Source organism: Aulonocara sp. 'chitande type north' Nkhata Bay, linkage group LG23 (genome assembly GCF_057382095.1).
Source record: "Aulonocara sp. 'chitande type north' Nkhata Bay isolate Kocher_YH1m ecotype deep benthic linkage group LG23, A_spYH_male_GT1.1, whole genome shotgun sequence".
NCBI lineage: Eukaryota > Metazoa > Chordata > Actinopteri > Cichliformes > Cichlidae > Aulonocara > Aulonocara sp. 'chitande type north' Nkhata Bay.
The window spans coordinates 12,486,342-12,512,421 of NC_141365.1; the positions used below are offsets into that span (position 1 = coordinate 12,486,342).

Below are 26,080 nucleotides of genomic sequence, written 5' to 3' on the forward strand. Positions count from 1 at the left end.
CTGCTGTTCCTCCGGACGAGTTTCAAAGATTTTTTCATCACTGGGAAAGTCCAGTGAGAAATGCCTACAAAGTCCTTGTGCTACTGTTGTAACAAACATGAGCCTTCATTCTGTGAGTGTGAGGACACTCCCACTGACATACTTTCACCTGTACACTGCAAGCCACGCCGCCTTGCCACTGTTAGATTCTAACCATGAAGGCGAATGCCTTTGGAAGAGTTCCTCCTCCTCTTCCTGATGTGTTCGTGTGTTGCTATGAAACACACTCCAGCACGCTGCCTCACGTTAAAACTGTGTCAGAGTTTAAAGTGTGCCAGCCTCGGCGAGCCTTCTGCTTTTTATCACAGCGTGTCCTGACAGAAGGAAACGTACAGAGTGAAAATCCCCAAACAACAGCTCACAACAAACACGTTTCCATGGAAACATCCAGCTCTGATGGATGTTTCCATGGACTGTTCAGCTGACTGAACAGTCTGTGGTTCAAAGTTTTTCAGGCTGTGAAAGTCACTCTCATGTTTTTATGATGCAATACAACCATCAAACTTCCTTTCTTCGTCAGTGAAACCTCCGACTTCAGCCTGTTAGTCAGTCCTCCTCCTGAAAACATTCCTGATAACTTGTTTGTGGGTTTTACAGGAATCTTAAACCACTGCAGGATCTCACTTCACTTACATCTGTTAAAAAACAGATTCCCGTTGCTGGTTCCTCTCAGCAATGGGAAAACAAGTCCAAGAGACTCTTATCTGAATCTGATGTTTCCTGACCAGCTCCAGTCTGACAGTCTGACGTAATGACACAAACACAATGGATTTACTGACACAGATGCAACCTCAGAGCCAGGATGGGACTAACAGACTCAAACGAGCATAGTTAAAGGAAAACTCGTCTGCTTTCAGGTTCTGAAGCTGATCCTGTGAATACACCACAAACCTCCACCTGTTATCCTCTTTACCAACAGAAACACTCAGGAAAGCAAACAGGTGAATCTGAAGCAGCTAAACACATTAATACATCACAGTTCAGGTGACCTCGTGTTTCACTCTATTTGGGATTCCCAAAAGGTTGATTGTTTTCATCTGGACGTGATGTTTTCAGTGAGAGAAACATTTCGTCACTCATCTAGGTGACTTCTTCAGTCTCAGCTGAATGAAACGTTTCTTCAGATGTAATTTTAAAAGGTCAACGTGTGAATCTCGCAGGTTGTGCAGTTAGAAAGAGAACATCCGATGAGCTCATCCAGCATGAAGCAGTGGAAAGAGGAAGTTTCAAAACACACTTAAGACTCAACCATCATGATGCATACAAACTACCCTTAAACATGAAGAAAATACTCTGAAACAACAAAGATGAGACCATTTCTCATCTAAATGTTTAGGCTACGTTCTAATTTGCAGAGGTCAACATGTGACAGGAAACAAGGCTCACAAACGGCTTGTAACAAACTTTAGCTTCCATTCATGATCAGATTCACGCGATCAGTCCCAAATGAAACCACATCAAACATCAGAGACTATCAGCAACCAACACGAAGACAAGTGCCTCCAACCAGAGCAGATCCAACCGTGTTTGGATCTGCTCTCTCTGACACTCGTGCCCTGCGCTCGGAGTGACGTCAGCTGCTCTGATGGCTGTTTGTTTGTCTTTTTTCCCCCTTCAATTGAGCTGAGCTAGTTTCATTACTGCAGCGTGGATTTGAAACTCCACCCAACAAAAAGTCCCCCAACAGCCCAGCCGGATCTCTGACTTTCCCTTCACGTTCACTGTTTTTGTGCAGACCGATGATCTGTAGGTCAAAGGGCAGGCTGCTGTTTCCACGCTCCACCTGTTCTTACTTGCAGGTGAGACTCCATCAAAGGGAAATCAGCACTGCAGAGTTCTTTAAATATGTCAATGTCACAGATTTAAAGAAAGTTGTCACAGGTTCTTCTTGGTCATTCGCCTGTTTCAATCACATTCACCCTTCAGGCAAACAGACACAGGGCTCAGGAATATAAAACGGTAACCAAAGGAATGCGCTGTTCATAATAATTTAGCGGGTCAAGATAACAGGACTGGTCATCCGTGTCAAATTGTCCCATTATTCAGGCTGATTAATCAGTTTGCGCATTTATTTGAAGGATGGAGACCGTCTGCCTCCCCTCACAGGAAGCCAACAAACAGGATTGTTTGAGGAGAAGCAAGAAACACCTCCTCTGAGCGCCGGACTTTCCAGGAAATCACTTCACATTAACTAAATCACAGCTGCGTGTGCAGAAGGACTAAAAACACTGAAGCCATCATTAAAAATATGATGTCTGTTACTTTGTTTTTATTTACTGAGCGCAGCTGGCACTGTAATATGCTGTAACTACAAGAGTGACGTCATTATTACTCGTGATCTTGTTGGCGCATTATAAAGCAACAAGTTATTTATGATGGATTCAATTCCAGCAGTCATTTTTTGGTAAATACCGAAAATCCCTTTTTGACTTTTTGGCACAGCACCGGCTATCGGAGTGCGTCAAAGTGTGTCCGCTGTGTTCACCTGTTGCAGGTGAGACAGAAACCCTGACTGTGACTGTTCACAGAAGAAATAAAGCGAAGGAGGAAAATTTGAAACAAAGATCACACACAGAGACCGTCAGAGGGACAGACAACTCACCGTACACGGAGACAATCATGATGTTCATGCTGGGAGAAATGTTGGCAGCGGAGGGTAAACGCACCAAGCACTGAGTCTGTTTGCTTTTATGTTTGCTTTTACGTCAGAAAGCCCCGCCCTCCATTGCTTCTCCCCACCCTCCCTTTTTGACGCCATCTGTCGGTGGTCGCTATCATTACACTACTTTTACGTCTCACAAACGTAATAATAATAATAATAATAATAATAATAATAATAATAATAATAATAATAATAATAATAAAATTGCGAGTTTAGACCTTTTCTGGGGGACCTCTAAATTCCATCATAGCATCCCTTAAATATCTCCAGTAATCCTAATAATAATAATAATACTATCCTAATGTCAAATTTAGCCAACTTGTCTTTTGGAGATGGTAAATGAATGAAAACAGGCTTAAACACACAGAGTTCTTCATGTCAGAATGTCACAGTGCACTTGTTAATATAGACTAGAGCAAATTCTCATGCTGGAATATCACGAGTTATCAGCCCAGGAGCTGATGAGCATTATGGTTATAGTTTCATGATCTGTTTACAGCACATTTATAGGTAGTGACAGAACCAGGGTTTTCTTTCTACATGAATTTAAAGCTGTTACCTATCAGCAGCAGCTCAATTACAATGTTGCAATAATTTCTGCTACACTATTACATTTACTATTTGCGTGACAGCACAGAGCTTGAGAGGTAACAGTGGACATGTAGTCAGAAGCACAGTTATAATGCCAAGGTACCTTGTGCTTTGTCCACATTCACTGATGGTGATCATTTCACATAACAAAGCAGCGATTTGCACTGTTATCAAATGTGGATCTCCAACCTGCTCTAATAAGAACTCAGATTATTTTTGTTATTATCATTTTTGTGTGATTGTTAGAGCAAAGAATGAGTGAGGAGGATGCAGAGATCATACAAAAGTGGGAAGACCAGGTGAGCAAATTTGCAGGTAGGGAAGAAAAACCATAACTGTCTGGGTAATTTAAAAAAAAAAATAGATTTACACCCATTTCACAGATGCATTGTGTGTTTTTATCATGGACATTCTAAATAGTATTGATATGAACTGATATGCATTTAACAGAACTGACAGGACTATAAACATGCTTGAACGGGAATGATCCTTCTGATCTTTGCTGTGTCTGCACGCCCACATTACCTGGTAATGGTCATCATTTAAAAGGTGCTGCTCAGTAACCAAACATCGTTGTGTTATTTTGTCCTAAATATACAAACCTGTCTCATCTTTGATCAGCTCAGAAAGCTGGACTACTGGATGCTTGTGGATGACATATATATATATATGTATATAGAATTTAAGAGGAAGGGGTGGAGGACATGATAGAAACAGACCTATTAGTGAACCAGGCTGGAATAAACTGAGTGTTGCTCCTGTTTCTTTCAATCTGAAATCATGTGTTGGGGTAAGTTTAATGCACTCAGAGCTGATCAGTGTCTTTAAACTGAGCTGCAGATAAAACAAACAACATTACAAAACAGTGTTGTGAGCAAAAATAAATGGATTTAATGAAACTCACTGATTATATTGGTCATTGTTGGACCCTAAATTGTTCAACATATATATCAATGACGTGTATTGTGCCCAACAAATTATACTTTTTCTATTATGCTAATATTTTTCATTCCCAAATTTATTGGATGAGATGAATACTAAAATGAATAACTGTCATAACTGTGGAGCGGTGAGGAGTGTGGACCCAAATGCAGGCACTAATGATTAACTGTGAGTGAGTTTTATTTTTACTGGAAAGAGAAATGCAAACAAAAGCAGGGCATGGCAGTGACTTAAACTAACAAAACCTAAACTGGGAGAAGCTACAAAAGAATAATACAAAGGAACAAAAAGCCTGTGACTAGAAACCTGAGACAGGGAAACACGGAACATGAAGACCAGTGAGGAGAAACATGCAACCTGGAACATGGAGAAATACAACAGGAGACATGCAGTAGAAATGCACACAGAGTGACACACAACTAAGACAACAACATACGGAGACAAATAAGGAGACTGGAACTAAACCTTCACTAGAGTCATGACACCAGGAACACAGGGGAGGCACAGAAACAGAACAGAAACCTCAACCAGGAACTATAAATGTAATACAGAAAACAATAATTCAAAGAGTATAACTTAAACCAAAAAACACTGGCTCACAGACCCAGTACTGCGACAATAACAGCACGCTTTAGCTTGATTGATGAGCTTTCTTGGGGTAATAACAGATGAGAGACTTAGTTGAAAAACACTTGTTAATGAGGTATTCATCCCAAAATATCAAGAAGCATTCCAATACTGTCAAAGGAAGCTAACAGCAGTGGCTAATATTTCCTTTACACCACCTTATTAGAATAACGGGAGCATCCACATGGTGCATCAGCAAACAGTCAACCTTAAATACAGGAAACGGATCACTGTAGGTCAAAGACACAAGACCACAGGACTGGTTTGCTCAGGAGCCACACTCCAATGTAATTTACTTTCCATTCCAGTAGGTGGTGCATCACTACACAACATGTAAGGTGGAGCTGAACAACAAGACAACACTTGTATAGAATTGTATAACATAAAAAACAGTGATCAGTTTTTTATGATACCTTAATCATCTTATGGTACCATATCACACTCATTAGAGCACTTCACTGTCACACTGCAGGCTTACTTGTTGCTCCTAGAGTATTTAAAAGTAGAATGGGAGGGAGAGCCTTCAGTTTTCAGGGGAACCAGCTTCCAGTTTGGATTTAGGAGACAGACGCTGTCTCTACTTATACGATTAGGCTTTAAACGTTCCTTTTTGCTAAAGCATATAGCTAGTTTTGGATCAGGTGACCCTGAATCCTCCGCTTGCTGGGGAATTCCCATGATGCATTGAATGTTTCTTCTTCACTCTGTGTGTTTATACATCTCTCTGCATTTAACTCCTTAGTGCCTGAAATATGATGTATTTTCAGAAAAGTACATTTCTTTGAAAATGGAGATATTATTGAACCATTTGACAAATTTGTCTAAAAAATTAATTACATTTTAATTTCAATCATATTTACTATGTTTGCCCTTTAACAAAATTGTTTAAAAATGTATTGTGTAATTTATTAAGGTTTTCCCTGGGGAAAATTATATCAAATATGTTACACTAGGTGTTAAGAGATTTAATTTACGAAATCAGTAGAATATGTCAGAAACTCCACAGACAAAAACAACTGTGTTTTTGGGATTTTCATGGACTTTTATCGGACAGTTTATTGGATGTGATTTTTTGTTGAGAGAGAAGAAAATTATACTTTTTGTGTTTCTGTGCTTGGAGTGAAAGGAACGGTCTGAGTGTAAAGCTCTTCAAGATGAGGTACAACTATATAGTTTTAATGAGATATAAAGAAGAGAAAAAGATCAATGATGAAGATGAAGAGAGAGCTGAGTATAAAAGCAAAGCTTTCAGTGCACCAGCTGATCTGCATCCCCAGCCTCACTTACGGTCACAAGCTCTGAAAGAATGAGATCTTGGATACAAGCGATGGAGTTTTCTCCGAGGCGGGGCTGGCCTCTCTCTCAGAGAGGGAGTGCAGAGTTCAGTCATTCAAGAGGAGCTCAAAGTAGAGCTACTACACAGCAAAAAGAGCCGGTTGAGGTGGTTCTGGCATCTGCCTAGGATGCCTTCTTTTAGGCGAGGTGTCTTAGACATGTCCCACTGGGAGGAGTCCCCAGTGCGGACATGATGGCGAGCTTACAACCCCTGAATGGCCTGGGAACGCCGGTGTGAGTTGGAGGAGATGGCTGGAAAGCTGGAAGTCTGGGCTTCCAGATAAGCGGAAGGAAATGGAAAGATGGATGAACTGATGAATGGATGGATGTCTGTCTTCAGTTAGTTACTACTTCATACTTATTGTAACTGTCCCTGAGACAGTCATGCTTACTTTAGTTCATTTATTTGTTGGAAAGAATACAAAATGTATTGGATAAGATTATAAACGTGCAGCATTGATTGAACTTGAACTGGTTACAAAATAAGGGTTTGTTAAAGATGTAAAGTTTGTTTGAGGTAGAGTTTGTAATGGTCACATGACCAGAGTTTGGCTGAGAGCACAACCCTGGCATTGTGGGTCAGAACTAGCATGGAGCTACAGATGCTGCTACAGCCACAACATTAATGTTATTCTGCATGTGGTCCAAGAGGCACACAAGGTATGGTTTTCATGTATATTGTTTATAAAATGCTGCATACATGTACAGGACATTTTCAGTAATATCTATTATTTTGCATTTTTTCTGTTCTGCTGGCTCAAGACTGTTTATGGACACTAACATGAGAGACTTTGATAAGATAAAAGATATTTATGTTGTAAACTTTGTGTTTTCTTCACTTTTCACAGTGTTTGAAGACAATAAGAGAGAGAGAGAGAATGTTTTTTTTTTCGAAGACATCAGTATGATGCGTGGCCATTCTTTGTTGGACCCCTGTAGTTACACTTATTCAGAGTTTTAATTAACATTCCAAAACTGGAGGCACTTGCTTTGATGTGTCCATGTAATCATGAAGCTCTAAAAACAAGATAATGTGACAATATTTTGTATTTTATGTACCTTATGTTTGCTAATGTGTAATTAGCAGCATACTTATAGTTGTTGTTGAGGTTTATAACAATAAAGATAATTAAAAACTGATAACTTATAGCAAAGTGGTGGGATTAAATAGGCATGCACTTCTTCCCACTCCTTATCGATATGTAAACTGAATCTGCTGGTGTCCGATTTGGGTTCTTTCTGTCTGCTTTCATAACAGCTGGGGTTATTTAATCATGTGTGATATCACTTATGTGTGCTATGGTTTATGCAGCGAAAACATGTTTACAGATGTGTAACGATGTGCAGCCATCAGCATGTTTTTATCTGGAGTTTGGTGAATGTCTATCAACAAACATTTCTTTGAATTCGGTGATGGATCACACGAAGCAGTTTCCTGCTTCACCTCTAGCATCACGTAGTCTCTCTTATCAATCTACTGCCATACAAATTCTCTTGATGTCTGTTTGCATCATTTACACAACACACTCCCCACTCACTTTAAAATAAAGTGTGTAACTGTGCATGTGCTGGAATATACATATGTATATATGCTGCACGCAGAACACTACATAGGTACATTTATGTTTGTTTCATTTATATTATTTAAGTGTACATGACTCAGCAAACTTTGAGAAGACTGTGGCTGGTGATAATCATCTGTTGTTTTCTGAAGATGACAATAAAACAGAACAGAGTGTATAATTTTTATATTGGGTGGAGAAATAAATACGTTTTATTATTTTGAGCTATTTAAATTAATTTCTAATGCATCTGCAAAGTGACCTTTGTTTGGTGAAGTAAATGTTGTTGTATTTGTATTGTAGGTCTACACTAATATAGTTATACATGAATATTATCTGAGTATATATCATTTGGAAGAATTTATTATTTAAATGTACAGTACATGTTCAAAATAAATGAGGAAGTCACAGGTTTAATGCTGCGGTATATTTTTATTTTCATTTTTGGTTATGCTAACAGAGAATCAGAAATCCTGACATTTCAATAATATACAAGCCAAACTGTCAGTGAAGTTTTTACTCCTCATATTTTCTGGATTTCACAATCCCGTCAATCCACTGACGGTATTTTGAGATGTCTGTATAGATGTTGGGTTTATTGGGGTAACTGCAGTTTTTGTTATAGTTGAAAGAAACAACGCCAACAGCCAACCCGTCGCACAGCAGAGGACCACCAGAATCTCCCTGTGAGGAGGAAGAATTTTAATTTACCAGCTTTTATTCAGTTTTTTATATATTTGCAATCAAGGAGCCATTTTAAACTGAAAGGACAGAAAACATACCTGACAGAATCCTTTGGTTGTTTTGTATCCACCTGCACAGATAACATTGGCAGGAAGACCATGCCATAGTTCCTCACAGACCCTTGGGTTAATGACAGACACGTTCACCACCCTCAGCTCATCAACAGATTCACCATCAGTTTTAGTTTTTCCCCATCCAGCCACCTGACACACTTGGTTTTCTTCAAGGTGTATTTCAGCAGGTGGAAGCTGAATTGTTTGTACCCTTTCATTTAGCTGAACTTTGTAAAGCAGCTGGAGACATGACATGAAGTAAAAAATATAAATATGTTCATACGATAGTTCTTTAGTTATAATTTGAATAATAAAACCACACGAACATGTACTTACTTCAAGGAGCATGATGTCATTACCCTGTCCAATGTTTTGATAATTTTCACGAATGTTTTTGTTTTTAATCTTTATTTTTTGATGATTGTCATTCTTGAGATTGTGGTTGCCGAGAACAACGTCTGTGGGGTTGCTGAAGGAGTGATCAATGAAAGGAAATCAACACATTTTCTAAATGCATTTCAGTGACATGAGTTAGAGAGTACAGGAAAAGATGTCTGATTACTCACTATTCATCACAGTGTGCAGCCGAGACTACAAAGTCCTCAGTGATGAGAAATCCTCCACAAACATGTTGACCCTTGTTGTTCTGCACAGAGGCCATGTAGTGCGAGGAGTTCTCTGGGGCTTTTTCACCATTTATGATATCACTTCCATGTGCTGAAAAAAGGAAATCAAAATGAAGTTACTGTTCCATTAAACAATTGGAGTATAATAACAAAGACTTGCAGTTCTTACCAAGTCGTCCGAGGCATGCCAGAACATGGACAAACAGAAATTTCTGCAGACCCAGCATGATGCCAGCACAAAGGTGAAGTTGTGTTTGTAGGAGTGTCGAGGTGAACCTTTTATACGTCAGTTTGCTTCATTGCCAAATAAGATTATAATCCATCAAATTTGGCATTCAGCCACATCCTTTACTCAGCGCAAGATTGAAACTGGTGTTATCATCATGTTCATCAGCTTATCGGTGTGAAACACACAAATCATGTTTAGTTGTCGTTATTTTAACTCCATTTGCTGCTCACTTTTATTCATGTATTTAAGAGCCTTTGGGCCTCCTGATCATGTGTGATTATAAATCACTTTTAATGGGTGAAACTTCGTCTGTAACACTGAGATTCTTCTCTGTGGAAATCACACTTGGTCAGATTGAATGAGTGGCTGTTTTTGTAGTTCACACTCATTTCTGACTTTCTTCTTTGCTGTCTTTCAGTCTCGTTATGAGGACCTGCTTCTCCTCACTGTGACAATAAATCAGGTAAATCTGAAAACTAAAACCTTCCCCTTGTAGTCAGTTCACTCATCTTCACTCCTGATCATCTCAACAAATGAAAACATTTTTTCTTTTTGTAATCGAGTCGGCTGTGTTACTAACACTGTCACAGACTGCCGGCCTGTCCATCATGCACTTCACCTTTCACCCTCACCTGGTTTTCAAGATTTTATTTTTAAAAATCACAATCAAAACATTTGAAAAAAAAAAAATCAGGAAACGTGGGTATAGGTAGACCCAGCTGTTCCCCTCCCTGCTCGTCCATGTTAAAGGTGGCCTGCTGGGCCCACAGGTTACGGGGGCTCAGAAGAATGAGGAAGGTTACATCAGGATGGACATGCAGCATAAAATATTTGCATAATCAAACACATGGACCAAAAAAACTCCACACAGCTCGGCTGACGCCCAGATTGAGGCATGAAACTTGTGCAGACAGTCTGACAGTCATCAGGCTCAGACACCGTCCTCGTTCACACCACCTCAAGCTTCAACAAACACCCAAATGAAAGACCTTAAATATTTCATTGTTGATCAAACACTCAAACATTAAAATATAATAAAAAACAGTAAAATAAATAAATAAATGAAACCACATAAATAAAACCAGAATTTCTGTTCATGTTTTGTGCAGATATTTAGAAAGTCCTGACAGCTGCCACAATGTGAATAACAAAAAAAAGATTTTGATAAAAAATGTTATATTATGATATATATGATAATATAACCTCCACATGTGGACAAAAACATTCCAGATAAACAGGCCAGGATGAGCTGTGGGTGTCAGTGATCTGTCAGCCAGACAATAAGGACCAGGACCAGTATGGACCAGGTAGCAGACCCAACACACAGGAAGTTCAATGGTTTCAGTGATTTATTTATCATGTGGATCATTGCAGGCAGAGCGAGCAGTCTTGACATCATGTGTCTGCACAATTGCATCACTCACCTGCTAAACCTACGCTCCTCACAGCTGACAGAAAGGAGCTGCAGCGTGTTTTCTGAAACACACAGCTTTGTGTCTGACAGCCTTATATTTCTGAACCATCCATGCCGGGGTCACACCCCCACTTTAGTTTTATTTGGATAAAGACTTTTATATACTTTGAGCTCCTTTGATGAACTCAGTTTTTTTTCCTATTGAGCTCTTTAGGGTGATTTTCAGCCTGATGAACTCTTTGATTTAGTTAGCTTTTATTTAATTGAGCTCTACTTTATAGAAGCTACTCTGTTGGAGGTAGTGGTTAATACCTTGGCTGCTGTAACACAGGACTTTCTAAACTTTTGTGATAAGTACAAAAATTGTTATTTGTATGTTTTTAGACTTCAGAGCCATGAAAAAAAGTTTGAGTTCATTAAAGAGGCCGGAGCTGTGGGCGGGGTGGGGCTTTTGTTTTGTTCTTCCTCCTTACACATCTTTGGAGCAGGAGTTGCAAATTCGATTCCCACCCGGTATCCAGGAGCGGTCCTGGTTAGACCCCCCCTACTAAAACCAAGCCCTGAAATGGCGCGGCTACGTCTGCAGCCTGTCCCAGCTCAGACACAAAAGCATTTCACTACATGAAATTGTTTACGTGATTGTTTATGTGACGAATAAAAGGTTATTTGATTTTGTCTCCCAGGTGGATGTGTGGGCAGGTCGTGTCTACCAGGCCTGCCTTGTGCACCTGAGAGCTACCTATTCATCAGTGAGTATTTATGCTTGGCCGTGCCTCCGGTTTGCAGCCAGATCCTCATCTTCATTGCTACTCAATTCAATTCAATTCAATTTTATTTATATAGCGCCAAATCACAACAAAAGTCGCCTCAAGGCGCTTCATAGATACAGAGAAAAACCCAACAATCATATGACCCCCTATGAGCAAGCACTTTGGCGACAGTGAGAAGGAAAAACTCCCTTTTAACAGGAAGAAACCTCCAGCAGAACCAGGCTCAGGGAGGGGCGGCCATCTGCTGCGACCGGTTGGGGTGAGAGAAGGAAGACAGGATAATAGACATGCTGTGGAAGAGAGACAGAGGTTAATAACAGATATGATTCAATGCAGAGAGGTCTGTTAACACATTGTGAGTGAGAAAGGTGACTGGAAAGGAAAAACTCAATGCATCATGGGAATCCCCCGGCAGCCTATGTCTATTGCAACATAACTAAGGGAGGATTCAGGGTCACCTGGTCCAGCCCTAACTATATGCTTTAGCAAAAAGGAAAGGTTTAAGCCTAATCTTAAAAGTAGAGATAGTGTCTGTCTCCCGAATCCAAACTGGAAGCTGGTTCCACAGAAGAGGGGCCTGAAAACTGAAGGCTCTCCCTCCCATTCTACTTTTAAATACTCTAGGAACAACAAGTAGGCCTGCAGAGCGAGAGCGAAGTGCTCTAATAGGGTGATATGGTACTACAAGGTCATTAAGATAAGATGGGGCCTGATTATTTAAGACCTTGTATGTGAGGAGCAGGATTTTAAATTCTGGATTTAACAGGAAGCCAATGAAGGGAAGAACAGGATAAATATGCTCTCTCTTTCTAGTCCCTGTCAGTACTCTTGCTGCAGCATTTTGGATTAGCTGAAGGCTTTTCAGTGAGTTTTTTGGACATCCTGATAATAATGAATTACAGTAGTCCAGCCTGGAAGTAATAAATGCATGAACTAGTTTTTCAGCGTCACTCTGAGACGGGATATTTCTAATTTTAGAGATGTTGCGCAAATGGAAGAACGCAGTCTTACATATTTGTTTAATATGTGCGTTGAAGGACATGTCCTGGTCAAAAATGACTCCAAGGTTCCTCACAGCGTTACTGGAGGCCAAGGTAATGCCATCCAGAGTAAGAATCTGCTTAGATACCATATTTCTAAGATTTTCAGGGCCGAGTACAATAACCTCAGTTTTATCTGAATTAAGAAGCAAAAAGTTAGCGGCCATCCAGGTCTTTATGTCTTTAAGAAATTCCTGCAGTTTAACTAATTGGTGTGTATTATCTGGCTTCATGGACAGATAGAGCTGGGTGTCATCTGCATAGCAGTGAAAATGTATACTATGTCTTCTGATGATACTGCCTAAGGGAAGCATTTATAATGTAAACAGAATTGGTCCTAGCACCGAACCCTGTAGAACTCCATAATTAACCTCAGTGTGTGAAGAGGACTCTCCATTTACATGCACAAATTGGAGTCTATTAGATAGATATGATACAAACCACTGCAGTGCAGTACCTGTAATACCTACAGCATGTTCTAACCGCTCTAATAGGATATTATGGTCAACAGTATCGAATGCTGCACTAAGGTCTAGCAGGACAAGCACAGAGATGAGTCCACTGTCAAAGGCCATAAGAAGATCATTTGTAACCTTCACTAAAGCTGTTTCTGTGCTGTGATGAGCTCTGAAACCTGACTGAAACTCTTCAAATAAGCCATTCCGCTGCAGATGATCTGTTAGCTGTTTGACAACTACTCTTTCAAGGATTGGCCTATAATTAGCTAAGACTGCTGGGTCTAGAGATGGCTTTTTGAGTAAAGGTTTAACTACAGCCAGCTTGAAGGCCTGTGGTACATAGCCGATTATTAGAGATAGGTTGATCATATTTAAGATCGAAGAATTAATTAATGGCAGGACTTCTTTGAGCAGTTTTGTAGGAATGGGGTCTAAAAGACACGTTGATGGTTTGGAGGAAGTAATTATTGAAGTTAACTCAGAAAGATCAATTGGAGAAAAAGAGTCTAACTTAACATCAATGCTAATAAGAGTAGCTGTAGATAATATTACATCTGTGGGATGATTATTGGTAATTTTTTCTCTAATGATAAAAATTTTATTTGTGAAGAAGTTCATGAAGTCATTACTAGTTAACGTTAAAGGGATGGTTGGCTCAAAAGAGCTTCTATGCCATATGTTAAAACAAGATCTAGAGTGTGATTAATCTGTGATATCAGCATGGCTGGTTTTGTACACAGGCAATATTCACAGCCCTCCCTTTTTTTCTCCGTATCCTGCAGATGATGTTCCTGCAGCCTCCGACTAACTCCTCCAGTGACTTAGAGATGGAACAGCTAAGATACTGCACAAGAGGGGCTCAGAACACTGCTACACTCCTCCACATTAAAAGGAATCAGTGGAGATGAAACCTGTTCTATTTCAGTTATGTAACTGTGGCTATGGTTAACAGAAGATCACGTACACACACTGATCTTCAGGAGATGTGCTTTAGAGATATCGCATGCATAAATGCATTCTGTGCCGTGTAGTTTGAGCCTGATTACGCTACAGAAAACTTTATTCAACCATCCCGCTTCTTTCTACTGTAGTTGCTGAACAGACCACAGTACTGTGCAGAAGTGTTGAGCCACTCCTCTTCTTTAAATATTTCAATTAGTGGGTCGCTCAAGACTTTTGCACAGTAGTGTATGTATCGGATATAGAAAGGCAGTACCTTCTAAAGTGTTTGCACGGAAAGATTCTTTACTGTGGAAATACTCGACACAGCCAAAATAACACAAGCTGAACCACACAAACCACATTTTTCAGATCGAATGATGCTGACAACCATGCTGTTTCAGTCTTGGCATGATGTGTAGAGCACTTTGAGTACTCGCTATATAAGTGCTATATAAGAATCAGTCCATTTACCATTTATGGAAATTTTTTGAGCTAAATGTTAAAACAATGATGATTGTCGGTTGGTGGTTTTTGGTGTTACCAAATTTAAATTCCTGAGTAGAGGTGTGGAGATGAAACATTCCTAATGCTCAGGAATGTTTACATTCAGACTGCACAAAAAAGCTTCTTTATTTTTGCTTTTTTATTTTTGTAAGCCAGATGAAAAAGAGCAACCAGCTGTTTTTGGACAGTTTTATAATTTTAGATATTGTGATCATAGATCACGTTTTACAATACATGCACAATGTAATTCAGCATTATTTGCGGCTGTATAGCCTGTATGATAAATAAATATGTTGCCAAATAAATATAAAAACCAGAAAGCTACACAAAACAGGACAGTTCATTTACAAACACAAGTCTAACTTAAGTTTCACACTTTTTTGTTAGAACAAATCAAATTGTTAGTTAAATTTACACAAAATGTCAGAAATCTGCAGTGTCATGGACAAAAATTTCAACCTAATTTTTCATGATTTCTTGGTTAACCCTGTTAGGTCATTCCCAAAACTTTCCCCTCTTCCTAAACAACCAAATCCCACGTGTTGCCTTTTTTAAAAATGTTTTTTGACATGGCACATTTTTCCACCAATAGGAAAGAGGTAGCTTCTTTTCCCTTTCTTTACTGTTTTCGTCCTGTCCTTAGAAAATGTTTTATTTTCAACTGTTTCTTCCGCACTAAACGTGACGATAGTATTTAGGAAGAAAGCATCGCTTGTATATATTTTTAAAAACTAGGGGTGGCAAGAGATCATTTTTGGCTGGCCCACGCCAGACTTTTATAAATTAAAATGGATTATATAGTTTTGTAAACTGCCCTAGAGCTTCCTCTAGTGACTCCTTTGTAATATTGCTTTGATTACTTTGGAAAAAGAAAAATTGAGGAAGCAGAAAATCCAAGATGGCTGAACGTAATAAGTATTATTAGCTGATATGGAACTTCAAATGTTGTTGCTTTGTACGAGATTTTTCTGTAAGTACTAGTGATGATAAAATAATAATTGCTTTATTTAAGGTGAGTCATTTAGCCTGGCTGAACCTTCTCAAAATCAGAATCAGAATCAGAATCAGAATCAGAATACTTTATTGATCCCTGGGGGAAATTATTTTTTGTTACAGTGCTCCATTTTAAACCAACATTAAGACAAGACAGACAATACGCTAACTAAGAATAGTACAATATATACATATATATACATACATACATACATACATAAGTCACTTATAAATAAATATTTGGAAAAGAAACATGTGTAGCTGTAGCAGCAAACAGTGTGTTAAGTGGATGCGTTGTACAGGGAGATGGCCACAGGCAGGAATGATTTCCTGTGTCGTTCAGTGGTGCTTTTCGGTAATCTCAGGCTGGAGATGCACAGACATGTCAGCTCTCATATCATCACTCGTGTTGTACTGTAAATACTTCAACCACAAATATATACCACATTTTTTAACTGGTAACCAAACAAACACGTCTTTGAACTGAGGGAGAAAACAGAGACCACAGAGAAGGACCCCCCCATCCAAAACCTTCTTTATTAAAGAGAAAGTTCTTACCATAGGACTACCACTTTCTCCGACAAAACACTAAATCTACTTGTTCCTCACTACAGCAGCAACTACACAAAAACATTATCACCAAACACTGCCCCCTAATGGTGAAGATCTTTATTTAATTTAGCTAAATCTGATTACAAGAAGAACCTTTACGGAACAAACACTGATGCTGTTGCAATGTATTATACATATTTACAAATACATATTTAAAAGCAGTGCACAATGATGTAAAGATTTATTGCTTTTTGTTTTATTTGAATTGAACCAATGTTTGAAGTATGTTTTCTCTTTCATAAATAAAATCATTTATATAATAAAATAATGAATAATTGTGGGTAAAAGCTCATCTAATGCTGGAACTGAACATTTGACCCCCTGACCCATCCCTGGCTTAGTTCCTACCCTTTGTGGTCAAACACAACTACACATCAATGTTGTTGTTGTTGTAAACAAAGTGTTTAGATTGACATGGAAAAAGAGTAACCAGCTGTTTTTAAGAGTCTTTTAGTTTTAGATATTAAGGATAACAATCAAGTCTAACAACATAGATCACAATCCAGTCCAATAATATTCTCTAAACTTTGCATTTCTTTTTGTTGAGAATGGGTTTGACCCATAAAAGTAGTTTTGATATGTCTCTATAGATGTTGGGCACATCCAGATACTCATAAATTCTGCGAGGAGGAAATATTATATTTGATTTTGTTTTACTGAGGTGTACCTCAGTAAAGTTAGCTATGTTGCCACCACTACAGATTGTTAGACAGCACACCAGTAAAGTTTAATACGGGGCACGACTCATTGGATAGATGAGGAGATCTGCTGCCCTTGCTTGCTAGAGGTTAAAAGGGTCCCACACCTTTCATGTCCTAGCTGGTGCTTTCTCTTTTTGTTTTGTTTTTTCATTTCTCCAAAATCATTTTATTACTGGTCCTTGATGACATTCATTGTCAATACAGAATAAGGGGGAAAGTGGTAAGAACTACAACAGACAGTGGCTGAAACTTTATTAAAGCATTCAGTGTGTTTGGTGAACAAAGTGAACCTGAGGAAGGGGAGTCGGAGTCAGATCAAAGCTCTTCTGAAGAGACCAAAGCTGACAACCTCGACACATTCACCATCCTGGGGCAAGATGGCGGTCTTGAGTACCAGCCTCCCTCCACATCAAACAAACCACATCACAACACTGGCCTGCCTGCCTCAGCTGCCTGTGAGCGTCTCTTTAGCTGTACTGGACTACTGTTCACTGCAAAGCGAGCAAGGATAAACTACTAACTTTGAAAATCAACTGCTCCTCAAAATTAACAAGAAATCCAAAGAATGACAGTGGAGGATGAACACAAAGGAACTCTAATCTAAAGGTACAGTAGGGCAGGGTCAATAAAAGAAAATAATTTTTTTTATAACAGCTGCTGTATGGTTCATTTGAAAAATTTTAAGTTCATTTGACTTGTTCTATGATTTGCAGGTTAGAACACAATCTCATATGAAAGAATTACATAGTTTTGTCTTGAAAACGTGATACCTAAGAGTTTGGTTTTATTTGGGTCATTCAGGGAAAGTCACAGCACTTGTGACCATCACCCAGTTGAACTGCTATTGCACTTTAATTTGTTTTTCTTTTAATTAAAAAACAACTACTTTGAGATTTGTATTCCATTGTCCTCCTGCTGTCAAAAAAAACCTATTTAACCTTTGCTCCGAGTACATTTTAAATCAGCTACTTTTTATATTTACTCGAGTACATTTTTAGACAGGTAATTTTACTTGTACTTTAGTAAAATTTCATCAAAGTAATATTACTTTTACTTCAGTAGAATATTTTAATTCTCTTTCAACCTCTGTTCATATCCAGGAATAAGAGCTGTGTTTTTTGGGTTAAAGTCCTGCCTGTAAATCTGCATTGGGGTTGACTCCTGCCGGCTTCACAGACAATTTATGACTCTTTTGGGTTGAATAGAGCTTCTCATATCAATACAATTTAATTATAATGTAGTTGGTAGAATTTGGAGGTTTGGACTCTTTTGTATACATATACTGTGTAATATTATATACTTATTTGCCTTTGTGTTGAGATTAAGAGTCGATGCTCTACACTCGCAGTTACGAAACTATTACTGCTGTTGGTAAAACTGCACATACACTCACAGAGCTTTTCATCTGTTGAATTATCATTCATTCAGCGTCTCCAGCATTAATGTGAATTTATTATTCATTATCTTCATCCTCATAAATCTGTACTCCAGCTGTAGTAAGATATAGTGTACATAAATGAAATCTAGTGCGTTGCTGTTTGAGCCTCATTTCCCTGCTTCGGCTACAGCTTCTTCATCGCCCGGCCCGGCTTCGGCTTCTGCTTCTTCATCGCCCAGTCCGGCTTCGGCTTCTGCTTCTTCATCGCCCGGTCCGGCTTCGGCTTCTGCTTCAGCATCGCCCGGTCCGGCTTCGGCTTCTGCTTCAGCATCGCCTGGTCCGGCTTCGGCTTCTGCTTTAGCATCGCCTGGTCCAGCCTTCATGTCTGCACCCTCGTCTGGTCCAGCTTCATCTTCTGCTTCAGCATCGCCTGGTCCAGCCTTCGTGTCTGCATCCTCGTCTGGTCCAGCCTTCGTGCCCGCATCCTCGGCCACAGCATCCTCATCTTCACCCACTGCACCTGGTCCAGCCTCCGCTTCAGCGTCTTCATCAGCTTCGCCTGGTCCAGCTTCAGCATCCTCATCAGCCTTGCCTGGTCCAGCTTCAGCTTCGGCGTCCTCATCAGCCTCGCCTGGTCCAGCTTCAGCTTCGGCGTCCTCATCAGCCTCGCCTGGTCCAGCCTTCGTGTCTGCATCCTCGTCTGGTCCAGCCTTCGTGTCTGCATCATCGTCTCCGCCTGCTGCGGTCCCGGCTTCCGTGCCCTCAGCCTCGCCTGGCCCAGCCTCGTTTGGGTCTGGAGCTAAACGGCTGTTTTCTGGACCGCTGGCTGGGCTACTGGCCGGGCGCCGTTGCCTGACTGGCCGCCGTTGCCTGAGCGGCCGCCGTTGCCTTCCGCACGGCCGGCCCCCGGACCCTCTTCGCCTGAGCGGCCGCCGTTGCCTTCCGCACGGCCGGCCCCCTGAACCTTTTGTGCGCCTCCACGGCCTTCTTCGTGGCCGGCCTCCTGAACGGTCCCATCCTGGCCTCCTGTGTTATCGGGCCCCTGGCCGGCCACCTGAACTGTGTTTTGGACTCTGCTCCCCTGTGAGTTTTTTTTTTTTTGTGAACGTTTGTTTGGGACTCTGGGGCCTCCGTTTGGTCGTGGCCCGGTCCCTCCATCCTGGGCCCCCTGCCGCCCGCCCGGGTCTGGTGGTGTGTTTTTGTGGCTGTCAGGGGCCAGCCCTTGAGGGGGGGGGGGGTACTGTCATGGTCCTGCGGCCATGACTGAGTGACTTTGTGTTTGTGTCCCTTATTGTTATTATTCTCTTTATTATTCATGGGCTGTTTTGGGATGGTTTGTGTTTTGGGATTTTAGATACTGGGTTCTGGGTTTGTGCTCCCTCTGTTGGTCCCTGGTGTTAGTGTTCCCCTGTCTCGTCAGGTTAATCAGGTCCAGCTGTTTCCCCCACCTGTGTGTGATTTCCCAGTGTCTCTTTGTGTACTTATAGTGTGTGATTTCCTCTGCTCCTCGTCGCGTCGTCTGTGTTCATACCTGGTGTAATCCCCTGCGTGCTCTCCCTGCTGTTCTCCCTTCATGCTCAGGTTTGCTATTTCTTTGTGTAGTTTCTCCCAGTTAGTTCATCCTTAGTTCTGTTTTACCATCCCCACTTTATATTTGATATTATCAATAAATCACCCTCACACCTGAATAAGTGCTGCGTTTTGAGTCCTCCTTCCACTCTCCACACGGCCGCTGCCCCGGACCGTGACAACCACAACCATGAATGGCAAGAAATACAAATATGTAGTAGAGACAGTTCATACTAAAACATTTTTTTTAAATCCTTTTGTCTGACTAAAAGTTCTAAGTAAAGAAGAAAGATATTTTGTAGCAATCTTAAAATCTTTAGCATGCCCTTTCCCTCTGAGTTTACAAGGTGGTTAGAGATGAACACTAAAAAGGACTAACAGCCCAAATAACAGGATGTAACAGCGTTTTTGAGCTGTAATGATGCACTGCCTGCTGGAACTCTTTTAGCAGACACAGTGGAAAAATATTGGAAAACTGGGAAGTGTAGAAACTAAAGATATGTAATCAAAAATATCTGTGGCTCTCTCATAAAAAAATGGAATTTATTACCATGTACTCCACAACGTTAGTTGGCCTTGTAGCAGTGAAGTGCTATAATTTGAATGCTGACGCAGTGCTGATGTTTGAGTAATATCTGTGCAGCTACACTGACTCATTTAGTGACAGCAGATTACAGTTTGTCTATATCAGTTTTTCCTTTACAGGCACAGCTGCTGCTCATTGAGGAGCCACGCCCAGTTAGTTTTAGGTTTGTGTCTTATCACTTTGTGTTTACACACCTCTCTGCATTCAATCAGTACTTAGTATTAATCTCGCTCTCTTCTACAGCGTGTCTCTGTCCTGTCTTCCTCCATTCACCCCCAACCAGACAGCCCCCCTCCTCCCTGAGCCTGGTTCTGTTGGAGGTTTCTTCCTGTTAAAAGAGAGTTTTCCTTCTCACTGTCACTAAGTGCTTGCCCATCGAGGGTCATCTGATTGTCTCAATTATTGTACAGTCTTCACCATGAGGTGTTTATTGTTATGATTTGTTGCTATAAAAAATGTAATTGAATTGAATTTGGACTGTGGGAGAAAAACCAGAGCACCCAGAGGTCTGGCATAAGTCTCATTATCATGCAGACACGGCCAGAGCAAGATGTTTAGTTGTTGTCTGCTTTTCTACCACTAGAAGGCGCCATTTCAACATTTCATGCTGCTGAAGCTAAAATACTGTCTTTGAGACCCATCTGATAGCAGACAGTTGCAGTGCCGGGTGCTCGGCTCATGATGAGGTGATTTCTTTTGTCCCAGGTTCTGTCTGTTTTTGTGTTTTTTCTTACAGGTGCAGATCCTTTGCACTTTTCTATCTGTGCGCTATCCCTTTATTATGTTTTCTCTTTTTTTCTTCCCATTTCTTTTTTTTTCTTTCTTTTTTTGTGTGTCCCGTTTGGATCTTTAGCTATCAGAATTGTTGTCTTAAGGCCAAGAAAGATGCCAAACGGATTTATTTTACCAAGTGGATCATCATGGCCTTGCCATATTGGTCCATTTGATTGACCTTTATTATAATTATGTATTTATTTTACAAATGGGACAGACATGACTGGGGGATAGGACAGGGAGAAAGAATGAAAGAAAGAGAGGGAGAGAAAGAAAACCAGAGGGGAGAAGAGACGGTGAGAAGGGGGGGAAGAAAGAAAGAAAAACAAACAAAACACCTGGATCACCTGTATGGAGAAAAAAAAAACAGAAGAGAAAGCCAACAAAAAAAAGAGCAACATAATAAATACAGCACCATCACAATAAACTAGCTAGCAGTAGATAACAGTAGATACTAAATATTAAACGATATTGTGCAGCACGCAAGATAGACAGCGCACAATGTGCTTTGAGGCAGCAGCCAAGAAAGCTGTAGTCCGTGTCTGTGAACACCCGTGTGCACACCTGTGTGGATCAACATGCTTGTATTCCAAAGGTTTCTCCATGTAACGATCTGCTAGGGAGTGTGGGGAGCCATAGCCCCGTCCCCCAGGGCATGAAGCAGGTATGGAGGAGATCCAGGCCCCAGATATCCAGAGGCCCCAGAGTACGAGGACCCGAGGAGGACCACCAAAAGAGGGGGAACCGTGTCACCCTGGGTGGCATGGTTCCTTCCCATTTCTTTTTCTTTCTTTTTCCTCCTGCCTGTCAGCTTATACACATCACACAGACTGCAATAAAGGAAATAACACTAATGAAATGAGTAAATAAACAGACAAAAAGACAAAAGATAAAGTTTCCTTTATTGTCGCTATACTTAGACTACAGTGGTATATAACCTGATTCTGTGAAACAATTTAAAAATTTTGCCTGTCAGCTACTATGTTGTACTGTTGATATTGGTCACATGGGGTGGGAAACACCTTTGATACTTTTATTACTTTTATTTACTGATTTATTTTTATCTTCTTTTTCAATTATATATTTATTTTGTTTATTGATTTCATTGTATGCTTAATGTATGGTTTTTAACTGCTATCTCTGTTTTATTATTGGAAAGCACTTTGGTCAACTTTGTTGTTTTTAAAGTGCTATATAAATAAAGTTGGATTGGATTGGATTGGATTTAGACCCACATGATTGTTGCTGCATGCCCTCCTGGGGTAACACTGAATGTGGTCACTCCCACTCTCACCGACTCACACCGATTGTGTTACTTTAGTCATGTGGGAACAGCAAACTGTAGCAGTGATCATATGACAGAATTATTCTCTTTAGAATTTTAGTTGTTATATTTTAGGGCAAATTTTTTACCTTCTCACGACAATATTACAGATGAAATTTGGACTGCGAGATATTTTTATTTCTGTTTTTGGTTCCTCCGATGAAGCAATCGCCAGCACCGTGTTTACATTTTAATAGATTAGATTAGATTAGATTAGATAGAACTTTATTAATCCCTCGGGTGGGTTCCTCTGGGAAATTCGATTTCCAAAAAAGCACAGCATCGACAGAAGTTACAGAGTTGCAGAATATTATATATATATATATACACACACACACACACACACACACACACACACACACACACACACACACACACACACACACACACATATATATAAATACAGAGACAATATAAATAAAATATACGAAGGGGATAAATAGAATAAATAGGAATAAAAAATAAAAATACAAGTGAATTGCACATTTCAAGTAAGAAATGTAATAATGTAATGAAATGTAATAAAGTAATAATACAAAACCAAAACTTTATGGGTTTTGTTTATCACTATTTGGGTTTTTTAGAATTGAGTTGATCCACAGGCGGTATTTTGAGATGTCTGTAAAAACGTTGGGTACATGAGGATAGTCACAGTTTCTTTTTTTGTTGAAGGAAACGACACCAACAGCAATTCCTTTGCATATCAGCGGGCTGCCTGAATCACCCTGTGAGGAGGAGGAAGACTTTTGAGTTGTCTTTTTAAGTTTCAGTTTTCGATAACAGGCCAAATTACAACGTCAGTGATTGGACGGGAAACATACCTGACAGAACCCTTTGTCTGTGCCATAACCACCTGCGCAGATTACATTAGCAGGAAGACCAGGCCACAGTTCCTTACACACCTTTATGTTGATGACAGGCACATCCACCACTCTCAGCTCATTAACAGTTTCACCAGCAGTTATAGTTTTTCCCCATCCAGACACCTGACACACTTCATTTTTTCTCAGTTGTACTTTAGCAGATGGCAGTGGAATTATTTTTACTCTCTTGTTTAGTTGAACTTTCCTGGAAAGCTGGAGACAGTTAGCATTAGAAATGCTCGCACTGTTATGCAGTGTAAATAATTAGATCACAAAATGATATCACCTTAAACCTTTAATGTTTCAGTATTAGTTTAGTTCATACTTACTTTAAGGAGCATGATGTCATCACTGTGCCAAGCCGTTTGATAAAAGTTGGGCTTGAATTTCTTTTTAATTGTTATTTTTTCTTGATGGGACTTCTCGAGATTGTGAGTGGCGAGAACAACGTGCGTGGGATTTCTGGAACAGTAATCTTTGTAATCAATACACTTTCTAAATCAGTTTTAAATGCTGTCAGTCACATTCTGCCACTGAAAAAGAATAATGACTTACTCTTTGGCACAGTGTGCAGCAGTGAGCACAAAGTCTGCAGTGATGAGAAATCCTCCACATACATGACCGGTGCTGCTCTGCACTGAGGCCATGTACAGCAATGAGTTCTCTGGAGCCTTTTTACCCTTTATGATGTCACTCCCATGTCCTCCAAAGAGGAAAAAAAACAAGTTGATGCTCCCGTCAGATAGTCACAGAATGATAATCGATGATTAATTCTTACCAGCTTGTGTGAGACATGTGAAGACATGGAAGAACAGAAGTTTCTGCAGAGCGTGCATGATGCCATCAAAACACCACATGTGTCATGTTGACCCTTTTTATGCTGCAGCTTGCTTCAATGACTAACCACATCCTGTAAGGTAAGCTACACATACATAGATAATCTTTCATTATCAATATGAAACACATTTATAATTTTGCGTGTGTGTGTATATATTTATTTTAGTGTCCAACACATATATTCACATTATTTTTCTTTCGTTATCACCATTTGAGGCTCAATTTCAGATCAACTTTTGTGATTTAAGACTTTTCAGCTTCCTGATTCGGTTCATTGGGCACCTTTTTGGGCCTCCTTTTTTTCTGAAATAGAAATAAATTGACTTAAACATCTTTAAGTCAATTTAAAAACATTCGTTAGGGTTTTCATTTCCTTGTTTGTGATGTGAGATTATTATACTATCTTATGCCACCTTATACTTCTAATCAAAGAATTGTTGAGTCATTATACGGCTATAGGCCACATTATGCCTTGGATTAAAGATTGTGAAATCATTACACTGTTTTATGATGCTGCTGATTTATAAGAAATACTGTTTTCAGAGAATCATGGCCTTATTTGTCTGATTAGAAAGAACAGAACATACTGCACAGGAAGCCAAGGTCATAACTGAGGCTCACTGAAAGAGAAAGAATGTGGATGTTTAGGTTTTATGACCTTGGAGGGGGCTGAAGCTATAAGAATGTGAGAAACGTTCAGACACTTCGAGATCTGGTGGACACCCTCCTGTCCACAACTCCCGTCCGGACGATTATGCTCAAAGTGTTGTATGGAAGAATGAGAATTGTATGGAATAAAGAGATCGCTGATTGAGCATTTATACACCGAGTGTTGTTCTTCCTTCAGCCCAAAGATCAAAGAATTGGGATATTTAACAGTGACTATAAGGAGAAACTACACTAATTGAAAAAACAAACAAACACTTTTTTTTTCCAGAATAAGTTTGTTAAATTTCGGATACTGATCCAGTTACAGTAAATAAGCTGACTTTTCTTTTTTCATTGATGTAAGAGGAGTGATGAGACTGATATGGAAAAAGAGAAACAAGTAATAAAACACTTTAAGTGTCTGTCTGTGGTTTCCAACCGCCTCTCTCAGTTTTGTTCCACATTTCCTGTGTTTGCATCTAAATGTCTGAAAATTGACACATTGGCTTGACACCATGAACTGGGTCGCTGAAACCACAGTGTCTAGCTACACAGACATATTAAACATATCTGTTTAACTACTACCAGGGGTGAAACATGATCGAATTAGTACAAATAAACAAAATCACTTTAATAAATAAATAAGGATTGTTTTTAATTTAATTATCGGAGTGATAAATCAGAGGAAAAACTAAAACTAAAAATCAATTAAAGGGGATCACTTATTATCCCACTTATGATTAAAGTGTTCTTCTGACATTATTTATCTTCTTTTGTTAAATCAGTTACCTGCTGCCAGTAGGTGTGTCTATGTTTCGGATACGTATACTGTGTAATTTTATATACTTACAGTGGGGCAAAAAAGTATTTAGTCAGCCACCGATTGTGCAAGTTCCCCCACTTAAAATGATGACAGAGGTCAGTAATTTGCACCAGAGGTACACTTCAACTGTGAGAGACAGAATGTGAAAAAAAAAATCCATGAATCCACATGGTAGGATTTGTAAAGAATTTATTCGTAAATCAGGGTGGAAAATAAGTATTTGGTCAATAAGAAAAATACAACTCAATACTTTGTAACATAACCTTTGTTGGCAATAACAGAGGTCAAACGTTTACTATAGGTCTTTACCAGGTTTGCACACACAGTAGCTGGTATTTTGGCCCATTCCTCCATGCAGATCTTCTCGAGAGCAGTGATGTTTTGGGGCTGTCGCCGAGCAACACGGACTTTCAACTCCCGCCACAGATTTTCTA

General features: G+C 39.8%; 1 protein-coding gene and 1 pseudogene across 1 annotated transcript; both read right to left on the minus strand.

Moving 5' to 3' along the window:
- Positions 1–8,182: 8,182 nt before the first annotated feature.
- Positions 8,183–9,408, minus strand: LOC147301328 (mast cell protease 2-like; annotated as a pseudogene).
- A 13,615-nt stretch (positions 9,409–23,023) lies between these two features.
- LOC147301329 (mast cell protease 4-like) lies at positions 23,024–24,174 on the minus strand. The gene is made up of 5 exons (XM_086282431.1): positions 24,117–24,174; positions 23,894–24,041; positions 23,668–23,800; positions 23,297–23,551; positions 23,024–23,200 (listed from the first exon to the last, which is right to left on the minus strand). The coding sequence occupies exons 1-5, from the start codon at positions 24,172–24,174 to the stop codon at positions 23,024–23,026; spliced, it is 771 nt and encodes a 256-aa protein (XP_086138557.1).
- Positions 24,175–26,080: the final 1,906 nt, after the last annotated feature.